At 38.8% G+C, this 25,226-nt stretch overlaps 2 protein-coding genes and 1 pseudogene across 3 annotated transcripts in view; 2 read left to right on the top strand and 1 right to left on the bottom strand.

Annotated features, from left to right (window-relative positions):
* Positions 1 to 15,858, top strand: part of GMFB (glia maturation factor, beta) — a 16,382-nt gene extending 524 nt beyond the window's left edge. Inside the window, exons 2-7 of one of the 2 annotated variants that reach the window (XM_005873592.2) lie at positions 5,147 to 5,244; positions 6,844 to 6,893; positions 7,746 to 7,795; positions 8,284 to 8,366; positions 9,612 to 9,685; positions 12,143 to 15,858. In XM_005873592.2, coding sequence (XP_005873654.1) covers positions 5,147 to 5,244; positions 6,844 to 6,893; positions 7,746 to 7,795; positions 8,284 to 8,366; positions 9,612 to 9,685; positions 12,143 to 12,214 — 427 coding nt within the window. In that variant the 3' untranslated portion in view covers positions 12,215 to 15,858. Of the gene's footprint in view, positions 1 to 5,146; positions 5,245 to 6,843; positions 6,894 to 7,745; positions 7,796 to 8,280; positions 8,367 to 9,611; positions 9,686 to 12,142 lie in introns of both variants that reach the window. The other variant, XM_005873591.2, reaches the window with a different exon arrangement.
* A 6,798-nt stretch (positions 15,859 to 22,656) lies between these two features.
* On the bottom strand, positions 22,657 to 23,099 carry LOC102263639 (annotated as a pseudogene).
* Positions 23,100 to 24,561: 1,462 nt separating this feature from the next.
* Positions 24,562 to 25,226, top strand: part of CNIH1 (cornichon family AMPA receptor auxiliary protein 1) — a 14,468-nt gene continuing 13,803 nt past the window's right edge. Inside the window, exon 1 of the mRNA XM_014545590.1 lies at positions 24,562 to 24,618. Coding sequence (XP_014401076.1) covers positions 24,562 to 24,618 — 57 coding nt within the window. The remainder of the gene's footprint in view (positions 24,619 to 25,226) is intronic.

The following is a 25,226-nucleotide window of genomic DNA, read 5'->3' as shown; positions in this document are numbered from 1 at the left end:
CCTTGGGCCGGAGGGCTCGCTCCAGTTCTGACTCCGGCCTCCCGGCCTCGCCGCGGCTTATGGTGTCTCCCCCCGGCCCCTCCCCGCCTGCCTCTGTTTCCCCTTCTCCTTGCTTTCCCTGAGTTACAGCGGCGGGAAGCCTTTTGACCCCAGGCTTTGGCGTTACGGTGACTGTAAAGCTCTTTAGTTTTGCTGGGTCTAGCGGCTCTGGCTTCCTTGGGCCCCTGCGCTCAAACCTAAGCGGAGAATCGCCCCGGCTGGTGCGCCTCGGTCAGTGGCAGCGCCCTCCCGTGCCCCGGAAGGTCGCGGGTTCAAGTGTGATCTGGGCACAAACCTAGGTGGCGGCTTAGATCCCCCTCTGGCGCTGACGGGAGGCAGCCAATCAGTGTGTCTCACATCGATCCTTCTCTCCCTCCCTCTCTAAAAACATAAAATTTATAACCTTAAAAAACACACAATTAAAATTTTTTTAAAAAAAGTGGAAAATCAAGTTGCCCCAAAAGGATCTTCTGGATCTTTCCTATCCGGTTTTTTAATATGCTCCTTTCTTTGATTAAAACAAACAAAACACAAAATCCCACTGACCTATCTCTGGCCTCCCACTCATTTCTCAACCAACCTGCATGAGTGGACCTTGTTTTGGCTACTAAATCCAAGGGACTCTTCAGTTCTTACCTTTCCTGAACTCTCAGCTGCAGTCCAGGGTGTTGACCACTCTCTCCTCTTTGAAGCGTTCTCTTCCCTCCTGGCTTCTGGGACACAGAATTCCTGTTTTGTTTTGTTTTTCCTACTTCTGTTGGTCCATCTGTGCCCCATGCAAACTGTTCTCTTTCTCTGGACATAACACGTGGGAGCCCTAAGCTCTATCCCAGTGCTTCATTTTTCTAGTCTGTAGTCTTCATCCTTTCTTACCTGCACTCACAGCGTCAGTGGCCACATACATGCATATGTCTTGTGAAATTGTATCTCAGACCTTGCTTCTGAGGTCCAGTCCAGATCTGTGTATCCCACTATTTAGTTAACATCCTCTGAGAGGCTTTTCCCCACTGGGGTTCCTCAAAGCCACCTCACTTTCTCCAAAATAGAATTCATGTTCTTTCCCCTCAAGCCTGGTCTTGCTCAGTGCTCTTTAATTTAGTGAAAGGTAGCACTATTTAGTGTTACACAAGGGAGAAGCTTAGGAATCACCTTGGTACCCTTTCCGAACCCACTCCTCCCAATATCCCGTCTGACACCAGCTCCTTTGTAGTGGTTAAAAGCGTGAGTGGGCTAGAGGTTAGGCTGCCTGGATTGAATCCTGGGGAGGATTCTAATTATGTAATCTGGGGAGGGGGAGGGCGATAATTAACTTCTCTAAGCCTTAGTTTCCTGCAAAATGGGGATAATAATACCCATCTCATGAGATTGTTTTGAGCATAAAGGGAGATCCATGTAAAGGACATAGCATAATGTTTCTCTCATAGTGTTTAACACATGTTAACTAGTATTAGAGATATTCACCTATTTTTCTTTTTATATATATATATTTTTATAGAGAGGAAGGGTGAGGGAGAGAGAGATAGAAACATCAATGATGAGAGAGAATCATTGATCGGCTGCCTCCTGCATGCCCCCCACTGGGGATTGAGTCCGAAACCCAGGCATGTGCCCTTGGCTATAATTGAACCTGGGACCCTTCAGTCCACAGGCGGATGCTCTATCTGCTGAGCCAAACCGGCTGGAGCTCACCTACTTTTCTTTATCCTCATCAGCCTGTCTAAGCGGCTTTTCATCTCTCACCTGACCTAGCCTTTGTCAGTTAACTAGTCTTGTTCTATTCATCCTGGCTCTCTGCCTGTTTCCTGCATACAAACCTGATCATGTTTTCTGTTACCACCCTGCTTAAAACACCTTAGTGCAAGCATGTCAAACTCAAAGGCTAACATGGGCCAAATAAACAAGTTTTAAGTTTATGTGGGCTGCAAAAAAACCAAAAGCTTCAATTTTCATAGAAACATAGCTTTATTTCGATAGAGACATGCTGAATACAAAGAGCTGAAATAAATGAGTAATCGTTAACATAAAATAATAGAACATTTTAATACAAATTAATATTTTTTCTTGAACGTTAACTTACCAGACACTGAATAACTGCACAAATTAATAAGCGTGATGCAAGTAAACCTATTTTTCTTGTTCTCCGAAAGATTTCCTGTTGCACACACCAAATAAGTCAGTCCAAGACTAATGACGTGGCAGTCGGCTGCTAAAATATTCACTGCGAGTATTAGTGGAGAGAAATGGCGCGCCTGCGTGTAAGGCGCGTAAAGGAAATGAATGCAACACGATTATAGTAATCAGTCATTAGCGAATGTTGTAGTTTGTTATTAATAATTATGTATAACAATATTATAAAAATAAGTTACAAAATTTTTATTAAAACGTTTCTTACATATCATTATATTGGCTGGGCCGCAAAAATATTCGTTGTGGGCCGAGAGTTTGACATGCTTGCCTTAGTGGCTTCCCTTTGCTCATAGAGACCAAAATACTTAATATGACCCCCTGGGCTTTATGTGGTCCAGCTCCTACCGACCTCCTTTTGTACCATGTTTTTGTTCCTTCTCTGTGCTTGAGTCACACTGCCTGTCATTACTCTTATGGGATTACCATTGTATATGCGGTAAGTTGTTGACTAAAATATAGTTATGCAGTGTATAATGGTATATCCTATGGTATATCACACCTTACATATTACCATATAAAGTTTTCAGAGTGTTATACTCATTCTTTAATTCTTCTACTAACTATAAGCAATTAGAATTGGTCTTTTTACTTGTAGGAAGAAATTGTTGGCCTTATGTTATTGGGAGGGGTGTAAATGCAAAAACAAAAAAAGCTATATAAATTAAATCACAACATGCCTCCCCCCACACTTGGTTTCTGATACTTAGAATGTCAGGATTGCACCAGCAGCTCTTAGTATCAGAGCTGGAAGATAAATAAGTCTTATAAATTGCTCCTTGCCTAAACAAAAATCTAAAATATTTATTAGTTTCACTAGTGGGTTCTACCTTTGGTTGAGAAGAGAATGGAAATTGTTGTTTTCTGACTTCTATACCTTTCTTGGAAGGTAGAAAAGCAATAAGATTAGGGTTGGATACTACCTTCAGGAAGCTCCATAGGATTTAGCATCTCTTTCTCTAAAGAGAACTAAAAGAGTGGACACATGACTCCTAAACCTGATTGGATAGTACCTATGGGTGGGATGTACTTTCTAACTGTATAATAGCATATCCTATGGTATGTCACACCTTATATATTACCAGTGTTCTGAATTTAAAGGACAATTTTTAAAATGGATAACTATCTCCTGCTTTAACCTATGCTTTTAATTTACCCAACACAGGGTAAAAAAAAAATAGGCTTTTAGTAGATTTTTATTGTAACTTAAAATTGGAAGCCCTAATACTTTTGAGTTATAATGACACATATATATTTAGTATTGTTCTCAGCACGGTTTGATTTTCTTAAAAGAAAAGTGGGGTGGGGGTGGGGACCTATACACGAAAAGAGACTAAAATATGTGGGTCTCTTTTTAAACCAACATGAAAAAAAAAAACACCTCAAAATAGTGAGGGAAATTTAAACTCTTTCTGAATATTTAAGACTGGAATTACTGTTAGATTTTTTTTAGGTGAGATAATGATGCATACTGAAAAACAGTTGAAATGATTTCTGGCCTTTGCTGTGTGCTAGGCCAGGGGACAGTGAGGGTGCTGGATGAAATAAGATTGGCTATGTGCTGATAACGGTTGAAGCTGAGTGATAGTGCATAGGGTCCCACTATTCTAGTCTCTACTTTTATGTGTTCAAAGTTTTAAACATTAAAAAAAGAAAAGAAAGATTTCCATCCTCATGATTGCAATCATTGATACATTTGCACCACTAAAAGAAGAGCGCTTTTGATCATTTCCTTGCCATTTTTCTGGAGAAGAGTCTCTAATAATTTTTCATAATTGCTTAAATCTGGTTTTGCTTTCATGATTCTTAATAACTCTTTTTTAAAGTCCTGTAGTCAATTAAGATATAAATGTTATTGGCCTTTATTCTTAGTGTTTGTTTTTCGTATTTTTGTTTATTTATATATTTTTCATAGTTGTGAGACACAAAAATAAATCCAGGTTTTATCCTATATAATAAAGAGGTAATATGCAAATTGACCGTCACACTCTTGCCCAAGATGGCCACCCCCATGTGGTCAAAGATGGCCACCACAAGATGGCCAGCAGGGCAGGGCAGTTAGGAGCGACCAGGACGGCAGGGGAGGACAGTTGGGGGTGACCAGGCCTGCAGGGGAGGGCAGTTGGGGGGGACCAGGCCTGCAGGAGAGGGCAGTTGGGGGGGGACCGAGCCTGCAGGGGAGAGAAGTTAGGGGTGACCGGGCCTGCAGGGGAGAGAAGTTAGGGGTGACTGGGCCTGCAGGAGAGGGCAGTTGGGGGCGATCGGGCTGGCAGGCCAGGGCTGCAGGGGAGGGCAGTTAGGTGTGACTGGGCCGGCTGGGGAGGGCAGTTGGGGGTGATCAGGCCAGCAGGTGAGGGCAGTTAGGCATCGATCAGGCTTGCCGGGGAGTGGTTAGTGGGTGATCAGGCAGGCAGGCAGGTGAGTGGTTGGGAGCCAGCAGTCCTGGATTGTGAGAGGGATGTCCGAGGGGTCCCAGATTGGAGGCTGGGCTGAGGGACACCCCCCTCCAGTGCACACATTTCATGCACTCACGAATTTCATGCACCGGGCCTCTAGTTAATTATAAGCACAATAAGATGATTATCCTCTTCTTTCTGTACTTTCCCCACATTTTTCCCTTCCTCTATAGATCTGATAAAATTGCACATTAATATATGTTTAGTTCTTTGAGATATTTATTAGCTAAAGAGAAAGTTAAAGTATACCTATAAAATGAACAAATGTGTGTAATTAATGTAGATACAAAGGTTGGTAGATACAAAAGCTCTTTAAGTGTTCATGTGTTTCATGTTAATGCTTTCACATAATTGTGACATTTGTAGATGTCAATATACCTTTTTAAGGTACAGGTTTTATAACTTTTAACATATACGTATATTGAAATCATGGCATTTTATACGTGATTTTTTTTCTTTCTTTTCTAGAGTGAGTCTTTGGTGGTTTGTGATGTTGCTGAAGATTTAGTGGAAAAACTGAGAAAGTTTCGTTTTCGCAAAGAAACAAACAATGCTGCCATTATAAGTAAGCTAAAAGTGATTGCTTCAGTTACATGGTATTAGTTTGTTTTTATCTTACAGCTACATTGAATAAACGGAACGTTTAGAAAGTAATTTAACTCCTCCTGTTTTAAACCCTTCCCCTTTTAGATCAGTTTGAAACATAAGTAACAGCCCTAGCTGGTTAGGCTCAGTGGATAGAGCATCGGCCTGCGGACTGAAAGGTCTCAGGTTTGATTCCGGTCAAGGGCACATGCCAGGGTTGTGGACTCGGTCCCCAGTGTAGGGCGTGCAGGAGGCAGCGATCAGTGATTCTCTCTCATCATTGAGGTTTCTATCTCCCTCTCCCTTTCCCTTCCTCTCTGAAAGCAGTAAAAACATATTTCAAAAAAAAGTAACAGCTAATATCACAAAACAGAGGTGCAGTATTCTACTTCCCCCTCTGCTACCTACACAGTGTTGGAGATTATCTTCTTGGTCACTTGGTCATTTTTAGTGACCCATGCATCTCTTTTAACTTTTCAGGGGACTAAAAATAGGCTGGCCATTCATCCTCAAACAGAAACCTTTGCCTACATCTAAAATGGTAAATAAAGTTCAGCTTTGTGTTCAAAGTGATTTGCGCCCTTATTTCAATTTTAGATGCAAACTCTAGTTTCATGCATTTGAATTGAAGCTTTACTGACTTCGGACAATGGAAAGAATAATATGAATATTTCCTCTCCCACTGTATTCTGTATATGATGTTATGCAGATTTCTTTTATATTCTTAGGTAATATTTAATCTGAGTAGTAATTTAGAAAGATGAAGGAAGGGGGGTAAAATGTAAAAGTGTATAGACGATGTTTAACAGAGCTGCATCTGGCAGATGTGAATTAATGAGGTGGTGACAATTTGTTCTATTACAAATAAACACTACAACATAGAAATACAGACCTTAACACAGTGCCATCTTGCCACAGAAAGGTAAAGCTATTTGAGATCATATTGTATCTCACAGGATTTACTGTGAAATTAGTGCAAAACCAAAAATGGCCAACTTTTCAGAGTGGTAGGAAAGAACAGGTATAAATGATCTAAACACATTTTAACTTGGCATTGGATTATGTTACATATAATTGAATATAGATATCACTGCTATTTGTAAGTCACTTTCTTAGAATCCTGTACTCATATCGCACCATAAAACCCTGACTGGAGAAGCTGGGAATCTGACGGTTGTTCTGTCCTGACTCCTGGCTTACTTTCTCCTTACGGTTCTAACCATGGTACATAGACCAATCTCAGTCACAATCACCCTTTCAGACCTTTCCTTATTATATAGGAAGTTGCATTTGAGTTACAAAGTTCTCTGTATACATAGTAAATGTAAGGAGTTGACATAAAGTTCTAAATAAGCAAAGTAAGTGTGGGGAATTATGGGTAAAAACTTCTAACTATTGACTACTTAAAAAGCTAAGCTAGCTAATTGACCATGAACTAAAACTCAGAATGACTTTTCTTATGCTTGTGTTTCTTGATGGTTTAATTTTAGATTCCAAAAAAAGGGGCTGAGACTCTGGGGTTGCGTAGGTTAAGGTCACATTAGAATCACAGTTCACTCATACTATATTTTTATTTTAGTGAAGATTGATAAGGATAAACGCCTGGTGGTACTGGATGAAGAGCTTGAGGTTTGTTTAATCAACTAAATACAGTTTTATAGTTAAGCAATTATAGCCCAAAAGATGTTATATTAGTTACATGTACTTCTAAAATGAGTTCTACACCTTTAAATATATGCTTATTATGCATGAAAAACATGTGCTAATTATTGTGTAGTGCTTTGTCTTGCTAATTTAATCACCTTCTTTAAAACAATGAATCAGTCTAACAAGTGGTAGAAATTAGGGCTATATATCCAATAATTACTGAGTCAACTTTATAACTTGCTTCTAAATTACTTGGCCAGTAAAGAAAAACTAAAACCCTATAACCTGAATATTTAGTTTGTCAAATTAAGTAATTTAGATTGAAAAGAAATTAATTTTGGCCCTGGCCGAGTAGCTCAGTTGATTAGAACGTCGTCCCCGTAAGCCAAGGTTTTGGGTCTGATTCCGTCAGAGCACATACAAGAAACAACCAATGAATGCATAAATAAGTGGGACAACAAAATCAATCTCTCTCTCTTCTTCTCTCTCAAATCAATAAAAAATAAGAAATTAACTCCTTCCTACCCCCCTAATTCAGATATGTTGTTTCTCCTGAGAGATTGGCTTATCTCACTATTTTCTGACAATTGGAATATGAGCATAGACTACTGTGCCTCTCAGCCCAATGTTTAGTGAATAAACAACTAAACCGAGTGGGCTTTCTTTAGATTGAGGATTCAGGAACCTCAGCTTGTGTGCAACTTAATAAAATAAAATTTTATGTTGTGGTGTATGTTTAGGTATTTATACTTATTGGTAGAATGGGTACTTGGTATATATCTTAAGGATATAGGTAAAAAATTGTTTAAAAGTTGTTTTTCTCTATTATGCCAGGGCATTTCACCGGATGAACTTAAAGATGAACTACCTGAACGACAACCTCGATATCCTTTTCTTACTTCTTTAAAGAAATTTGTTTTCTTTAATGGCCAGAATTTCATTTATGACGTTTAATTTTTCAACTTTTAGAAGACATATTTTATAAAATTTTCTTCTACACCATGATCACAATCAAATTAAAATATGTATGCACATATTGGACCAAGAAAAGTGAAAAATTGATTATTAGTGGGATGAATTATTTTTTTAAATTCCATTTATTATGTATTTATAATAAAAATGAGAAAGAAAAAAATCCATATAAAATTCATACTTTTAATACATTTATTTTTGAGAGATTATATGATTTTATAACTTACCATGGGGCCTATTTATAAATTTGTGGAAAGATAATGAATAGTGAAGGTGTGGCCTAAATAGGTATGTTAGAAATTTATCACTCACTAGCTCCCCAGGTGTGTATTTCAGAAGTTTGTTGGTAATTACTTGTCTCATAGAGCAGTAATTTTAGTTTCTTTAACTTGAGAAAAACCTTCATAGTCTATAGTTACAAATATCAACATGATGATGGAAGAGTTTCATATCCTCTGTGTTTTATTTTCTCAAGTCCTGTTGGTAAGTGAATTTTTTAAAATAGTGCATATTTGTTTCTGATCTAATATAAAACATTTTTTTTTATATTGGACAAATTGAATGCTTGTTTTAAAGAAGAAAAGTGTTGAGTAAACCTAAATTGAGTTGTGTGTGTGCACACGTGCACATGTAAATGTGTCCCTAGAAATAAGTTACTATAAAACATCATGTGTTAGAACTTAATTATTTTCCTTGAATAAAATCCTAGAAGTATCATTGTTAGGTTAGATCATACACACATTTTAAGGAATTTGAAATGTAATAACATTTTAAAATATCAAAAGTACATTTTCTCCTATATTTTAAATATTTTTATAAGTATGTGAATTTTGTGTGTAATAATGATATATATTTATGTTTATCTTTAAAATGGTAGTTGCCCATAATCCTATATTAATAAAAGGCTAATATGCAAATCAACTGAACGGCTGAACGACCGGTTGCTATGATGTGCACTGACCACCAAGGGGCAAACACTAAACGCAGGAGCTGCCCCCTGGTGGTCAGTGCGCTCCCACAGGGGAACGCTGCTCAGCCAGAAGCTGGGCTCACGGCTGGCGAGGGTGGGGCCCCCCCCCCCCCCCCGCATGATTTTCGTGCACCGGGCCTCTAGTATGTCTATAATCTTGATAATAGTCCCAGAGTAGCTTACCTTGGATATTAAAATGGCTTGTTGGTATTTAAGGTATCTATCACCAGAAGTCTCACAAGTACCACGTTCAAGTCCACAGTAAAATCTCTCCTTGAACTCTTTTCTAAATTTTACTATTTGTGTCATTTACTTAGCACTTAAAATACATTGTAGTATATTTTTAACTTAATATGTAATCAAACTGTAAATTTTCTTCAGGGCAGATCTCTCCTACTGACCCCTCACCATCCCAAAACCTTATCTGTGTTAGACATCAATAAAATTGAACTTGATATTTGAAGTCAAAATTAAGGAAGTGCTAACAAGTTTTTAAGTGTTTACAAGGATTTAAAAGTCAAGATCTGCAGAGTTCTAGCCTCATTTATTTTTGCTGACCTAAAGCTTATTTATTTGTAATTTAGCTATGTTTCTGTACAGTATGCAAGTAAGTCTCAGAATCACATTTAGACTGAAGTTTTTATAAACTCGAAAGAATAAGAAACCCTAAATGTGTCATTTTTAAAAAAGCAAATAATGAAAACCCATTGCTTTGTCAAAATCTAAGTCTCAATTCTACACAAATCTCTCCTTTCCAGGATGTAAGCCTGAACAACAAATGATGTATGCTGGGAGTAAGAATAAGCTAGTCCAAACAGCTGAACTAACCAAGGTGGGATTTATATTTACCTGCTTATTGAGACAGTATTTTCACTTAGAATACAGTAGTTCCCTTCCCTTCATCCACGGTTCCAGTTACCTGTGGTCAACCATAGTTCAAAAATTCCAGAATTAAACACTTTGTAAGTTTTAAATTGTACATGATTCTGAGTAGCATGATGAAATCTTTGTCCTGCCCGGGACATGAGTCATCCCTTTGTCTGGTGAACACAGTGTTAGTTGCCTGTTAGTCACTGAGTATGTGTCTCAGTTATGAGGTCACTGTCCAGGTATCATAGTGCTTGTGTTCAGGTAACCCTTATTTTACTTACTGATGGCCCCAAAGTACAAGGGTAATGATGCTGGAAATTCAGCTATGCCAAAGAGAAGCCGTAAAGTGCTTTCTTTAAGTGAAAGGTATATGCATAGGAAAAAACATAGTATATATAGGACTCCATGGTGTCCGCAGTTTCGGGCAATCCATTGGGAGTCAGGTGATAACCTGAAGATAAGGGGGGACTATACAGAGCCATGAAATAATCTGAAGAGTGAAGAATTTTTATGAAATTGAACATTATTTAGAACAGAGCAGCAAATTAGTCAAAGCTTTTTATTAGCTGAAAATAGAATGATAGAAATTTGAACCAGATGTGTGTTTTTGAATGGGAATTATAAGTTCATCAGAAGAAATCACATTAAAAATGTAGGCAGTTTTAGAAAAGCCACTGTAACTATTCAATCTACTGAGATTTCTTCATCTTCCATAATATAATTTCTAATAGATAAACGTCAGCATTGAAACCTTACCATAGACTGAATGAACCAGATTCTATGCAGGAATTCATATACAGTTAACTATATTGCTTCCAAATCTAAAGAATACTTAGTAGCTTTATTAAGCTAGAACATTCTGTTTTATATGAGACACTTGTTTTATGATTTATTATGTCCTCATTGTCTTATGGCAGTTTTGAAGGTTAGAGGTAAGAAGGGTACTTGCTCTTACACTTGAAACTTCCACATATTAGTTTGAGTTGAAAAAGTAGTTTATACATTTTAGATTTTGAAATAGAATATTACAACACTGAAATAGTGTTAAATAATATTTCCTTTGAGGTTTTTTAAAAAGAATTTTATTGATTTTTAGAGAGAGGGAGAGAGAAACTGATGAGAAAGCGAAATATCCATTGGCTGTTCCCAACCCCCTCGTGAGCACACACATACCCTCACTGGGGATGGAGCTGGGACCTGAAACCTGGGCATGTGCCCTGACCAGGAATCAAACCAACAACCCCCTGGTGCACAGAACCATACCCAGCCAATTGAGCCACACTGGCCAGGGTGTTGTTTGTTTTTAAATGTTTTTATTGATTTTAGAGAGAAAGGAAGGGGGAGAGAGAAAAAAAAAATTGATGTGAGAGAGAAACATATCAGTTGCCTCCTGCACACACCCGGACTGGAGGATCGAACCCACAATCTGGGTATGTGCCTTGAACAGGAATCGAACTGGTGACCTCTTGATGCTCAACCAACTGAGCCACACCCCCAAGGGCTCAGGTTTTATTTTAAGGACAGCATCAGTGTTTTCTCCTTGGGTGCTTAATCATCAATCCAGGGAATGTCTTTAAGTGCGTTCCACTTTTTCCCTTTGGCCCATATATGCTTGCCATTGGTACCACCAATATACCAGGTATAGACACTACTTTTCCTCATTTGTACCATAGGAATTCCGTGGAGTTGCTGTAGGAGCTTGGGTGGTTAAGAAGGAGCTCTGTTAATAGCCTCAAGTCTATTCTAATCCTGGGTGTGACCTAAAGTGCTGAATTAAGGCATTGCAATTTACAAATTACTTTTACAAATAATCCCTTTGAATCCTCACCACAGCCTTGTGAGGTTAATGGTGCTATTCCTGTTCTGTAGATGGGAAAACTGAGGTTCAGAGGATGAATGACTTGTCCAGGGCTGCATAATAATAAATGACAGAACTAGGGCTCAAACCCACATCTGGCCTCAAATCCCATTCTTTCTGCTGTATTTACATTTTCTCTCTATAGCCAGTACGCTTTCTGGGCCTGTGTGTATGCAGATTCTTGCTGGAGATTTGTGGCCAGTCCATCTTTATCAATGCAATCTAAGCCATTTCCTCCAATTATGGAGGACTAGCACATGTTCTTTTATTTAGCTTCTAACCAGACTGATTTATTTGGATTGTCTCTTTTAGTGGGTAGGATTTACAGAATTGCTCACTTGTAAGAGAGTTTTGGTTTTATGCCATCTTAATTGCTAAACTTTGGTAACTGAGTACTTAGTATTTAAAAAAAGTAAAGCACCTCCCAAATGGAATATCTAATTTATACAGATTAAGTCATGATCAATATCAAAGGAAGGAGAACCTGGTATTTAATGTGTTTGATTTTTTTTTTTTTAGAGTATCAGCATATAACCTAAGTTGTTGTTGTTGTTTTTTAAGGTATTTGAAATAAGAAATACTGAAGACCTAACTGAAGAATGGTTACGTGAGAAACTTGGATTTTTCCATTAATGTGAAGTTCTGTTTCTAAAGTATTTATGTATTAACCTGACCATACTGGAGCCAGACATAAATACTTATTTATGCCTAAAATGCACTGTTACTTACAGTTTGTTTCCTGCAGTAAAGAAAAATTCCTCATTTGTTCAAAGTTTGAGCAAAGAGGAAATCATCTTCATAGTAATGAAACTTTGTAAAATGTTTCCCTATATTTGTAATTGTTAGATGGACTACTCTCCAGGGACTTTTTGCACTCTTGTGACCAATTTCTATAACTTACGGTTCAGAATTTGTTACTATTTGCAGACACCATCGGAAATTGGGTATTGTGATAGACAGCAGTTGCCTCCTTTTGACAAATACTGGATATTAGCAGTTTATCTACTGGAAAATATGCTATTGGAAAATAGCATATTATCTCTTGTCAAAAAGTTGAAATTAATTTGGGGTAAAAGACTTGAGTGACCCAATTCTGAGCCATGAGTAATAATTTACTATAGTGTAACCTGCATTACAGCTACATTTTTCATAAATTCTATCCCTTCTTTGATTTCCTTTCTCCTTTTTAATCAAGTCCAGAAACTTTGTTTATCAATCACTCATTCTTAAGGTCTGGGAGTTAGATTTTATAATAATTTTGTCTATTCTTATGGAAAATAACATCTTAGGAATTGATGGGTTGTGACTAATCAAGGGCTTCATTCTTGTTTGTGTCATTTCTAGAGAGTTTGAATCTAGATTAATAACATCATATTTACAAAGCATCTCTTAATGTTGTCCTGTGAAAACTAGTTATTTTAAATTGGTTAGTACTGTGCCTTTGATTTGTTAGCTTTAAAGTTAGTTTAAGACTTTTACACTGCCAGTATTCTGGATTTGGTGAAATTAATACTTTTGTAAAGGGTCCAAGTAAAACAATTTTCTAATGTGTGTATCTGAAATTTGTAAAAGATCAACTTCATATTTTTAAATTGAAATTTCAACTGTCCACTTGCATTGGTGAATATATGGCAGTTGAGAGTAATAAATTTGGACATATTTGTGATTAATTTTGTGCCATTGCAAAGACTTACTTGTCTTAAAACCTTGGCCATAACATTAGCACATCAATAGAAATTCCATTTTATATCCTAAATTTCAGAAAATATTCTAAATTGGACACCTGTCTTGTTAGATGATGGCATCCTTGGCATAGAGCAAGAATTCTAATATATAGTGTGCTTTAAAAATGTAAAAGCAAATAAGCAACTGTTTAACATTAATTTGATAAAAAGTTTTGAGACTAAAGACTAACCAAATTTGGTGAGTGAATTCTTATATTAAGAATATTTTAGTCATTTTAAAACTAGCAAAGGCATTTTTTTTTATGTTGGCATATTTTCCACTCATATGTTCTTTGCATTTTTTGTTTTGAGGTTTCTGTGCCAACTTTAACAAAGAGGCAAAGATAGTTGGAATTTTCATAATATTGAATAGAGCATCTTCTGTTCCCAACACTGTTTGGCTTCACTAATCTAGAAACAGGAAGCAATAGGAAGTTAGTTGGAAATGAGGAAGTACTAGAGTGGGTATTTGTTGTGGTTGATGAATGAGAAGGATTTTTTATTCCAATTTCCAGGGAGAGAACATTACCCAGGAATTTTAAGAATTCTTTAAACAGCTATTTTGATATTGGAGAATAACGCTTATAATTCTGCAGAAAGGCAAATGTAATCCAAGTGAATTTAATGTAATCCAAGAGTGTTTTTAATATTTTGAATGAAAGAAATTAGATTTGTTTCATCTGCTTCTCAGCAATAAGAGAAACTAGTGCTGCAAGAATGTATTTTTCAATTCAGTTCCTTATTTTGTCTTGCTCACTTTAGTTTTGAAAGTCCTCATCATGTCAGATAATATTGACCTCCATGTGCAGAACTCTTAGTTCTCCTGTTTTCTAAAAGGGGCAAAGAACTGTGATAAACCATGTTATTTTGAGCTTGTCTGTTTCTTATCAATAACATGTATTTGCAAGACAATAGATCAAGGTTAGGGGATCAGTAGAACATTTTTTTACTCGCTCTGTCCTGTAGAGAGATTGACAAATCCCATGCTCTAGAATGTTCTCAGATGTTTGTATACATTTCTCTTCCATCTAACCAAATTTTGCATTGTTCTTTACAAGTACATTTCTTATTTGATATCTTTTTCTACCCTCTCTCAAATAATAACTCCAGATCTCATAAGTCCAGTTTTTACATTCCATAACTTTCTGGTACAGCCATTCCCATCAGCCTTAAATCTTAATCTTTCCTTTTTGGTAGCAGTTTTTTTTTTTTCCCTTGGAACCTCCTGCATGGTCTTCTAAATTAGCATCAGTTTTGAAATTGTTGGCCTTGCCTATGTCCTGCTTAGCATCTAATGTTGTCAAAATAGAACCAGCTAGTAATCATAGCACATTTTTAGTATGGCTTTTGTGGCAACAGAACTGACATGAAGAAAACTGTTCTCAGGTTACTATGCTGAAATTCCAAAACACCAGAGTTTTGATAGTAATCAGTTTGTTCTGGTACTGAAGCAGTTATGTTAGGAAAAAAAGTTGGTTGACTGACTGTGTTTGTTTAATTGACTTCTAAAATAAGTGTTCAAATTGTCTGTTTCTAAAAAGTTTACTAAATAGTGCAATTAAACATACTCTTGTTTAAGAGGGTATTGCTAAATTTTTTATCTTCATTACTAAATATTCTTTGTAGCATAATGTCTGTCAGCACTTTTCTCTCCCATTTTACCTCTTATTTTCAGAAGTCAAACGTAGCCATAAATTGTATCCTGGTCTGACACTTTAACTAAAAATTTCCTGTTAGAGGAGTTTATTGCCAAATTAAATTTGGCTGTCTTTCTACCCTACCCATATAGCTAGTAATGAAGGTATACTTAAAAAAAATGTTTGGACTACTTTAAAACCTGAGCAGTCATTAATCCATAATGTGGACTAGTGGTGAATAGATATTTTCATAAGGGTTTAAATGCTGATATTTCTTGGAAGCAGAGAGTAACTCATATTTTATCAATTCAGATATTCTTAGTATGGTTGCTTTCCCTATTTGTTCAAAGACTGATAATACTGGAATCTATAGAATTTGAGCCTTTAATACTTATGTGAAGACATGTCTCACACATTTCTGGACAAATCTTATTTTGTATTTCTGGAAGAATGTAAACCTTCTAGACCACTTAAAACCAGTGGTCCCAAGTTGAATATTCTTGAGAAATTTGTTTCCTCTTATGCCATTTGACATTTCAAATCAGTAATCATGTTCCTGTAATATTTAAAACAACTACATTATGATTATGATGGAAACTGTTTTCTTGCTTTTTTGGAATATAGTTCGTATACATATAATTACTTGAATATTATTTGAGATCACTAACATGCCAGGGCGGTTCCCGCTGACTTTGATGGTCCAATATAAATCTCATTCAGGAGGCTTGAAACAGTAATGGTTTAGTCTTGTGAATTTTAACAGTTCTCTGTCATCGTTTAACAAACTCAAGAACTGGCACAGCTTCTTAAGCTGTGGTTTCAGTCTCTGCTAGTTCATATTGCATGTTTATTTTGGACAGTCTTCTGTTAAGCATGGTGCTTGTACTGGTTTAAATAAAATGTTAACATGAAAGGACTTCTAGCTTTTCATTTTTTACTCGCCTCCTCTTCCCTTTGCAGTTACTGTTACCTGCCTGGCGCAGTTATGGCATTTGTGTGAGCCACACAGATATAGCAGTTTATTCTGAAAACCTGAGAGGGGAAAATAAATGGGAATCACTTGGCAGTATAGGATTGGGAGAGGGAAAATGTAATCTATATATATATATAAAAGCCTAAGCAACTGAATGACTGGTCAACATGATGCACACTGACCATGAGGGGGCAAACGCTCAATGCAGGAGCTGCCCCCAGGTGGTCAGTGCGCTCCCACAGCTAACCTCCCATGGTCTCCCCCTAGGGCCGGCCAGGCCCCATCGGCCCCTGGTGCTAAACCATTCCTGCCTGTGCACAAATTTGTGCACCGGGCCTCTAGTGAGATTATAAACTTTTCTAAAACTTGGTCTGATACTAAAATTATTTCTTTGTAGCAGCTGAGGAGTTTATTTCAAATGATGAACTTTGGCTTTCAAAGGGAAAATTAGATGTTGGAGGCACTGTGTACGTCCTAAAAAATCAAAATAAAGTTTCTTTTATTGAGTATAGTTTATCACTGTTTATTAACCATCCATTGAAAACCCATCCTGCCTTTATGATATATTATTCTACCTGGTATGTGTTTCATAGGTATCTATTGAATGAATAAAACTCACCAGTACTTACATATACATCTTTTGATTGAATATGTGGTAGTACTCACAGTATATTTATGGTTGTGAAAGGAGTGGTTTATGCCTTACCATCTTTGAGAATCTCACTAGGAGATTTGGCCACAGGGAAACGTGTCTTCCTTATTTCTCAAATTCGGCTACTTGGCCAGCCCCTAAATTTTTTCACCTTCCTTGTCTTTTGGCCCTTTTCACTTTTCAGCAGCAAAACACATTTGTGACCACTAACCTCATAGCATGGGCCCACTCTCATTTGCATAAGTGCACGCCCTGAGTGGACATGGTATCCTAGTACAGTATATTTTTAGTTATTTTGGGGAGCCAATTAGATTAAGATCTAACTGCTGAGCATCAGGGAGGTTTCACACAGTTCTCTAATCTTTACTCGACATCTGCTCGTAGGCTACATGAAAGCTCCCTACTGAGGTAACCCTCTTTTCTAATTAGAGGAGAGAAAAGGCTGAATGCCGAGGTTGCATCCAGAAGCCACCCTGTAGTGCCCAGACAATGCAGGGCAAGGCTGTGAGTGAGAGAGAGAAGAGTGTGTGCGTGTGTGTGACTTCTAGTCTCTATTACCTACACAGCTAAGTATAGATTCTCTTACCCTGGAATGTGAGGTCCTCTATATTTTGGCCAATTCCTTACCTGTAATGCAGAAGCCAAGCCCAAACAGGCCACAGCCCTTTGTTAGGTAGAAATGCCCCAGCCACTGCTTGCTGAAGGGGCAAGTCTTTAGGCAGCTGTTATATGTCCCAAATGGATGTACTTTCCTGTCCTCAACCCTCTCTCCACCCTTAATACACACATGATTGCTCGCTTCCAGCTCTGCCTGTTAAACCCAAGGGCAGCCTGCCTGTATGATGTTGCCTGACTGGTACCAGAAATGAGCTGGGCTAGTCTGTAACTATAAAGTACCTTCAATTCCTGACACTGGGGAGATGATCTCATTCTCTTGAATGAGGCAGTTAGCAGTGGGAGCTGAACTTGGAAGAATGCCATTAGATGGAGACGAGGCCAAGTGCAGCCTACGGAGCAGAGGGAGGATGCTGCCAGCTGGACACTATAGCATGAAGCAGGCAAGCAGAGACAGCTGAACCGTGAGCCCACACTGAAGAGACACTCCTGCCTGTTAGGTTCCTAGTGCCTGCTTGGATCCAGGGCCACTCTTCAGAGTCCCATCTTCCTGAGGCCTGGAGGGTCAGTTCTTTCTGGGTAACTACATGTCTCTCGTTACCAGAAACCCTCCATTCCTTAAGTTGATACATATGGACATATCTGTGAACATGCATACAAAAGTACCTAAGTAGTGCTACCTCTGGTTTCATCTGCCACTATTCCTACATTTACACTAACTCCAGCCTAACTGAACCACCTTTTGCACAAACATGCCCTGGGCTCATTCCCATGCTGCTGCAGCCTGCCAAAACCAAGCTCCAAAAATCATCTCCAGTGCCATTGAAACCAGGAAGTCTGTTGGACTAAGTATAGTACTTTCTTCAAAAACCCACAAACTTTTATTAAAGAACTAATATCAGAGAAGAACTAGGAAATATAAATAAGCAAAGGGAAGAAAAATTGTACCACCCCAAGAAAGTCATTGTGATATTTTTGGTTATCTCCGTGTGTCTGGAGGAATTCTTGGGCCCCGCCATTTTTCTGGTCTCTCTTAAGAATTATGGAATCACGTTCATTTTTTCAGGTAATACGAATTCCAGTCTAATCGAATGTCAAAAACTTCAGCATCTTATTTTCTTTAAAGCTCCCTCCCTCCCTCCACCCCTCTTCCCCCCTTTTCACCTACTTCAGCATCTTATTTTCTTTAAAGCTCCCTCCCTCCACCCCTCTTCCCCCCTTTTCACCTTCAAGTATGCTGTAGGCTGGGGAAAGCCACTATGGGGAGAGGTGTTTCTGTACTTGATTGCTCTGCCTTGCTCCAGTAGGGAGGCCAAAGGAGGCACAATGTAAGGGAGCAGAAAAAGACGGGACTAACCTGGAATGGGTGCCCTCAGGGGTGTGGCCAGTGTTAAATGCCAACTCTTTTCCCCATGGAGAACTTTGGTGAGTTCCTTGCCCAGTCCCCCCTCGGGGGACTTGGCTACAGATCCCTTTACTTGGGCCATTCCTCCTCTGGCTAATGGCTTTACAACTACCCCTCCCAGCTCTTGGCTTCTAGTAGTCAGCTCTATGTCATAGTCCCCTTGCTTCTCCAGGCTGGCGTCTTGAGCAGGGTCCGTGTCTGGCCCATACGAAACATGCATTTTGCCTTGCTGCCATTGGGGAGGGTACACGTTGCTCTCTCTGCCATCAGGGTCAGCTCTCATTCTCTTAGCCCACGACACCTGAGCCAGGCTGGGCTTATTTTTTGCTCCTCAACCACACAAGCTCAGGCCTTCTCACTAGCTGTAGCTTCCTCCTGGGAAGATTACCCACTTTCCCTCTCTCCCCATATTCTGGCTGGATCCATTCTAAATGAGCTTAAATGTTGCCTGTCACAGAGGCTTTCTCTGATCATCTATCCTAAAGTAACAACATATTCGCCATCATGTCATCTCTGTGTTAATTCTCTGCACAGTACTTACCACCATCTGATATTTTTCTAATTTATGTAACTGGTCTGATGAAGGACACTCAAATGGAATAGTCTAACAACAATTTTTTGGTGGTTTTTAAAAAACTACCTCTCTTCTTTGTCAACCTCTCTTTTTTCCTCTGGTTAGAAAGCTTCCTTGATGTTATATTATTTTCATAATATTTCAGTCGCATGGTTGTTAAAAGTGCCTTTTCTGCTCATTTAAAATCTCATATTTGCTTCCAGCCTCTTCTCCCACTCAGCACATGCTAAACTTATAGCTCAAGGGAAGCAGGGTGTTGGGATGGGTGTCTTCCTGTCTTGCACTGCCACTCTCCCCTACCCCCTGGTATTGGGGAGAGAAGGAAGGAGACAGAAAAGATGTTAGCTTAAGTGACTGTGCGAGAGTCCACCACCAGCGTGGCTTTCACGGGTTCAAAGGCTTGGAGGAAGAGCTGATGCACAAATGATACACAAGACGAAATATTTTTAATACCGGGGAAACCAGAGGAAAACTCAACCATAGCAGTCAAGTTCTCTCCTGTTGCTCCTTTCCCAGCTGCTTTTATTAGCTAGAATACACAATTGCCTTTAGGAATGCAAACAGACATATCAATGGTAATGTTTAGTAAACAGTAAGATTGTCAGGTTTTGGGGGAGTTTGCTTTAGGCCATTGAGTCAGCAGCAGGTAATAAAATGTAGATATTCACCCTGTGAATATCAAAAGGAGTCCTGGTCAGCCTCTGCCAGACTCCTCACATTTATATCAATTACTGTTGATCTTGGTCTCCAGCATGACTGCCCACAGAAAGCTGACTATATTCTCCTTGACCGATTACCTTTGCAGCTTGCACATGCTGCTGGTAAGTAGGTTGCTGTTCTTTCGCATGTTATTGCTTCTCTATTCAACACTGGCTCTGAGTACCAAGAGTAGGGCAGGGATTCAAGTGGTTCTTTCCCAAAGGCCATCTTTTGGATCTTTGGATGGCTTTGTGAGGTGTCTTTAAGATTTCTCTTTCTACAACTTTTGCTTGATGATGTCCTCCCATTTTTGTTAGTTTTCAATTGCTATTTTTCCCCACATACCCTAACAGATTAGTCAAATGCCCAGCAATTTTTAAAAAACATGTTTTTATTGATTTTTAGAGAGAGGGGAATGAAGGAGAGAGGGAGAGAGGAGAGAGAGAAGAGAGAGAGAGAGAGAGAGAGATCCAAGTGAGAGAGAAACATCGATCATCTGCCTCCTGCATGCACCTGACCGGGGACATGTGCCCTGACTGGAAATCTAACCGGCAACCTTTCGGTGCACAGGATGATGCTCAACAACTGAACAGCACGGGCTAGGGCGTTCCTTATATATTTTAAAAAGGTAATTGTATATGGTATGTGTCCAATTTTAGGAGTAATAAAATGTATACATTCTCCATTAAAAAAACTTCATAAATCTAATTAGTTTCATGATATTTTTCTGAGTGCATATGTTATGGTTTACTTAACAATTCCCTTATTGTTTGATATGTTGATGGTTTCCAAAACTATTGCTGGAGATATTTTTGTGCAAAACACTTTTTCTATGCTTTCGATTATTTTTCAAGAGTGTTATACTGAACTGGACTCCCAGCAGCTATGGACAAAGGAGCCTTGCCAACATTGAATACTTTTATTATTTAAAGTATTGCTTAACTTGATTACCAAAATGGCTATCTTTATTTTTAAGTTTGCTTTTCTTTGATTACTAGAGAGACTTGACTATTTTCTCACATGTTGTTAGCCAACTACAACTGTAAATTGTATACTCCTATCCTTTGTCCAGTCATTGACTGGGGTGTTAGAATTTATTTTAGTGAATTTTCAACCTACAGGGTGTCCCAAAAAATGTATACACACTTTAACAGCTGGTAGCTGAATTTTAAAAATGAAATGTATTTTAATAAACACTGTATTAAAATGTATTTTAATATACATTTTTAGGGACACCCTATATTTATTAACCCCTTGCCATTTTTTTTACTGGACATTTCAGCTTTCTTTTTATTTTGGTACTTTTTATGTTTTAAAATTTTTATTCATTTGGATAATTGGTCTGTTGATTGGATGGGTTTTGTGTGTGTGTGTGTGTGATGTAACTCACTGATTTTTAGTTTAGAAAGTATATCCACGCCCAGAGATTTGTCAACTCTATATGTTCTCTTATCACTTTATGGCTATCCTTGGATTTACCTAATTATGTGACATAAAGTATTTAAATTATTTATGTACCTCAACAAAGATTTTAACATCACCAAAAATATTTTCCCCAATAATTTGGAATGCCTCCTTTAAAAAGTATTTAATTCTTATATAGAATTGTCTCTTTTTCTAGGGTAAGTATCTTAATACATTGATATGTTTGCCAATTTTGGTGCCTCAATCATAGTGATAATTTTTGCAGCACTATAAAATGTTTTCAAAACTCATAAGGCTAATTTCTTTTCACCTTTATTTTTTTTCAAATATTGACTTATTATTTTCATGTATTTATTTTTTAAGGTGAACTTTAAAATAATTTTGTTCCAAATCTCATTGGGATTTAGGTTACAATTGTGGTAATATAAATTAATTTGGGAGCAAATGACATCTTTAAAAACTTCAATCAAGAAAAATCTTTTTTTAGGTCTCTTATTTTTCTCAGTAAATGGTATAATTTATTTTCATATTGGTAGCACACACTCCTTGTTGAAGTTTCTGGGTATTCATGTTAATCTGGCTCTAGTCATTGGATTAATTATGAGATTACTCATAATAATGGATTGACTGGCCCAGAGATGGCTGTACTGTTGAGCCTCATTGAGACTGGAATATGGCTTGGGACTTGGAAGCACCCAGCTCTAGCTCTATGGACAGTTTTCTAGTTTTCATATCAAAAGCAGAAGTTTGTTGATCTTTTGCCACTAGGATATTAAAGCATCTCGCTGCCTAGTTCCATGTTCCTGCGGTTGAACCACCTAGCCATTTACTTGTTAATCTTTTCTCATTCTCACTGCTTTGGCTTACTCAAAACCAATTTTGACTTCCCTTCACCCATGGCCCATCTTGGCCCTTCCTGCCTCACAGCCACTCTCACATTATGAATTCAGATTCAGTTCCCTTTACAATCCTTTAGGCCTCTGGGAGGTAATGGCTCCTGGCTTTGCTGGCTGCAGAGTACCACATCTTCCCTTGTTAGTTTCCTTCAGCCCTGCCCACACCATTGCACACAGTCCAGAGCATTGCAGTGTGGTACATGGCTGGACTGGCACCTGCCCCAGGTCTGGCCTGGCCAGGACACGCCCATCTTCCAAAGGTGAGAGTCCTGATAATGTTGGAGGTGAGAGATGGAATCTCATTACTGTTCTTCTAGCCTGTGGCCCACTCTGAGAAACAGAATGGAGCTAGTCCAATAGAACTGGAGGAAAATGGATTCTTTTCAAATTATAAACTTTTTACTTACAAAAAGTTACAAAATATTTCTTTTTTTCTTTTTTTTTTGCCACGAGTGAAAACTTTATTGCTCCAAGCACTTTACATGAATGCCACCAACACCTCATTGGGACAAATATACAAAAAGCACAATCTTCTCAACTTCTTAACGAATGCACCACACAGACGCTTCCCAGGCTGCACCCTCAGCAACACAGATGCATTTCAGTGGCAGCAGCTGCATTTGCTTGAGCTTCCTCTGCAGATGCAGCCCTGGGCACACTTGGCACAGCCCCGGGGGGTGAGGGGGGGAGCAGGAGCAGCGGCTTTTTCAACATGTTTCACAGTTGCAAGTTGTGCATTGGCAGTCATCTCTACAGATGCATGTTCCTCCAGACAAGCAGGAGCATTGCCTGGGGTCCATGGTCCTGGTGTCTGAGAGGCGCTGTTTGTGCTGGAGAAGGGAGGCTCTACAGAATGTTTCTAATAACACTATATAAAAAATTAAAAGTGTATAATTGAAAGGTTAAGCACAAAGGAGTGTAAAATTCAAAGGTTAACAAATGATAAAACAGATGCCCATGCACTCGTTTTTCCAGCCTGATTACCACATATAGAAGCCCTGGGAATGGTGGTCAGCACTAGCTGAATAGCTCCTCAAATGCTCCAGGACTTGCAGATTATCTGCCAAAATGTGCTTCTTTTTTCCATGTTTTCCCAAGCCAGTGCAGTTACTAGACTTCCAATGTCAGCCCTCTGACGTTTCAGGGTCTAGTGAGGTTGGTGTAAATTGACATGAACAGCAGGTACACATAGCAACCAAGCAGTGAACATGTGAAACGTTTTATTATTGATTTTTAATAACCTCCCATTTTTCTTAAAAAAAAACAACAACCACAAACAAACAAGAAGCAGGTTCCCATGAGGAAAGTAGCCACTTTACTTCTGCTGAGACATGGTTTTGATCTACTCGTAAATAGCACGAGTTATTTATGGTCCAGCGTACTCTGGGATTCCTCTTACCTTTGGGTTCTGCTGACTGCTTTCTCTTTAGTGCCTCCTCACTTGTGGACTTGCCCTCTGTTGCTGAGTGTCCTTGCATATCTCACATTCAAACCCCAGAGGGACAAAGAATCTGAGTGGTCAGCAGGATGCTGCTGTCTGCTTTGGCAGAGCATTGTCCAGCTGCCCCTCCTCAGTATTAGTGTAGATGAGATACATTTGCAAAAACGGGCTGAATCTCATGGTTTGACTTGGACAATTCCCCGAAAAATGTTTACTCCGAGACCAGAAGGCTGCATCTGCCCCTCATTAGAGTCTGAGTTCTCCTGGACAAATGTTGCCCAATGCTGTGTTTTGCTATGCTTTCCGTGGCCTATAGTACTAAACAAGTTTTCTCTGACACCTTTCTTTCTCTCACCATGGTGTCCAGTCAGTCAAATCCTGCTGAGCTTATCTCCCAAGCACTACCAAATATGTTCACTCCTTTCTCTCCCAGCTTCCACTGCTTTAGTCAGAGCCACGGCCACTTTTGCCAGGACCATCGCTGTGAGCTCCTTGCTTCCAATCTCATGATCATAATCAGGGTCCTGGTGCATAGTTGGGCAGTTTGTATATTACACACAGGTGGCTGGCGCAGGAGGTTGGTGGGGCTGAAGTACAGCCTGCATTGCTGTGCCTTGGTGTGGACCTCTGTTTATTTGGAGAGAATATCTTTGTGATTTGCACAAAGATGCCACATAATCCTGATGACGTAGACCTGCACTGTCTCAGACAATAGTCACTAGCCATATGTGGCTATTTAAATTTTTAATTAATTAAAATAAGTAAAATGTAAAGTTCAATTCCTCAGTCATATTAGCCACATTGCAGATGCTCTGGACAGTGCAGATAAAATTTCCACGATTGCAGGAAATTCTGTTGGACAGAACTGGATAGACTCTGCTTCTAAACCATTCGCTGTGCAATTTGCTAGTGTGAGCAATCTTTAATGGAAATCTAAACATGTCCCTCCCTTGCTTAAAAGCCTTCAATGATTTCCGCTCCCGTCAGCAACGATCAGTTAGCAGGTGGTGAATCAATTTTGTGGGTCACAACCAGTATTAAAAACAAAACAGAAACAAAAAGAATAGAACGGAAATCACGTATGAGTCTTATTGTTTGATGAAATTTTTGTTTCAACTATATCTGTATTTCCTTGTCTCTATATCCAGACGTCCATCTCTCTATATTTCAAAGTCTATATGATGTTCTACTTGGTTGCAATGGAAAAAGTCACTAAGCTTTTCTTTCTTTCAACTCTGTGTCTTTGAATCGTCTCCTTGGACGGCTGATCCCACCTTCTCTTTAGACAGCTTTATCTATCCTGCCTTGAATGCTCCAGGGCAGGCTGCATGCTCTCTGATAACTCACAGCAGACTTCCCTTAACGGGGTTAGAATTCTGTCATGATTTATTTAGGTTTATTGCGGGCAGTATACTAAGTTCTTTACGTGCAATTATCTTAATCCTATTTGTATTTCAAAGAAGAAGCACAGTACCTGGAACATACTGGGCTCTCATTCAAAAAATATTTGTTCAAAGAATTAACATGGTAGGGCAGGAAAAATCAATCAGCTGTGCGGACAATATAAGTGCGACGCGGACTTCCGCCATCAGAGGGCGCCGGCG

This window comes from Myotis brandtii, unplaced genomic scaffold (genome assembly GCF_000412655.1).
Source record: "Myotis brandtii unplaced genomic scaffold, ASM41265v1 scaffold413, whole genome shotgun sequence".
Classification (NCBI taxonomy): domain Eukaryota; kingdom Metazoa; phylum Chordata; class Mammalia; order Chiroptera; family Vespertilionidae; genus Myotis; species Myotis brandtii.
Note: the sequence above shows the minus strand (reverse complement) of the source record. Positions and strands in the feature narration are given on the sequence as shown.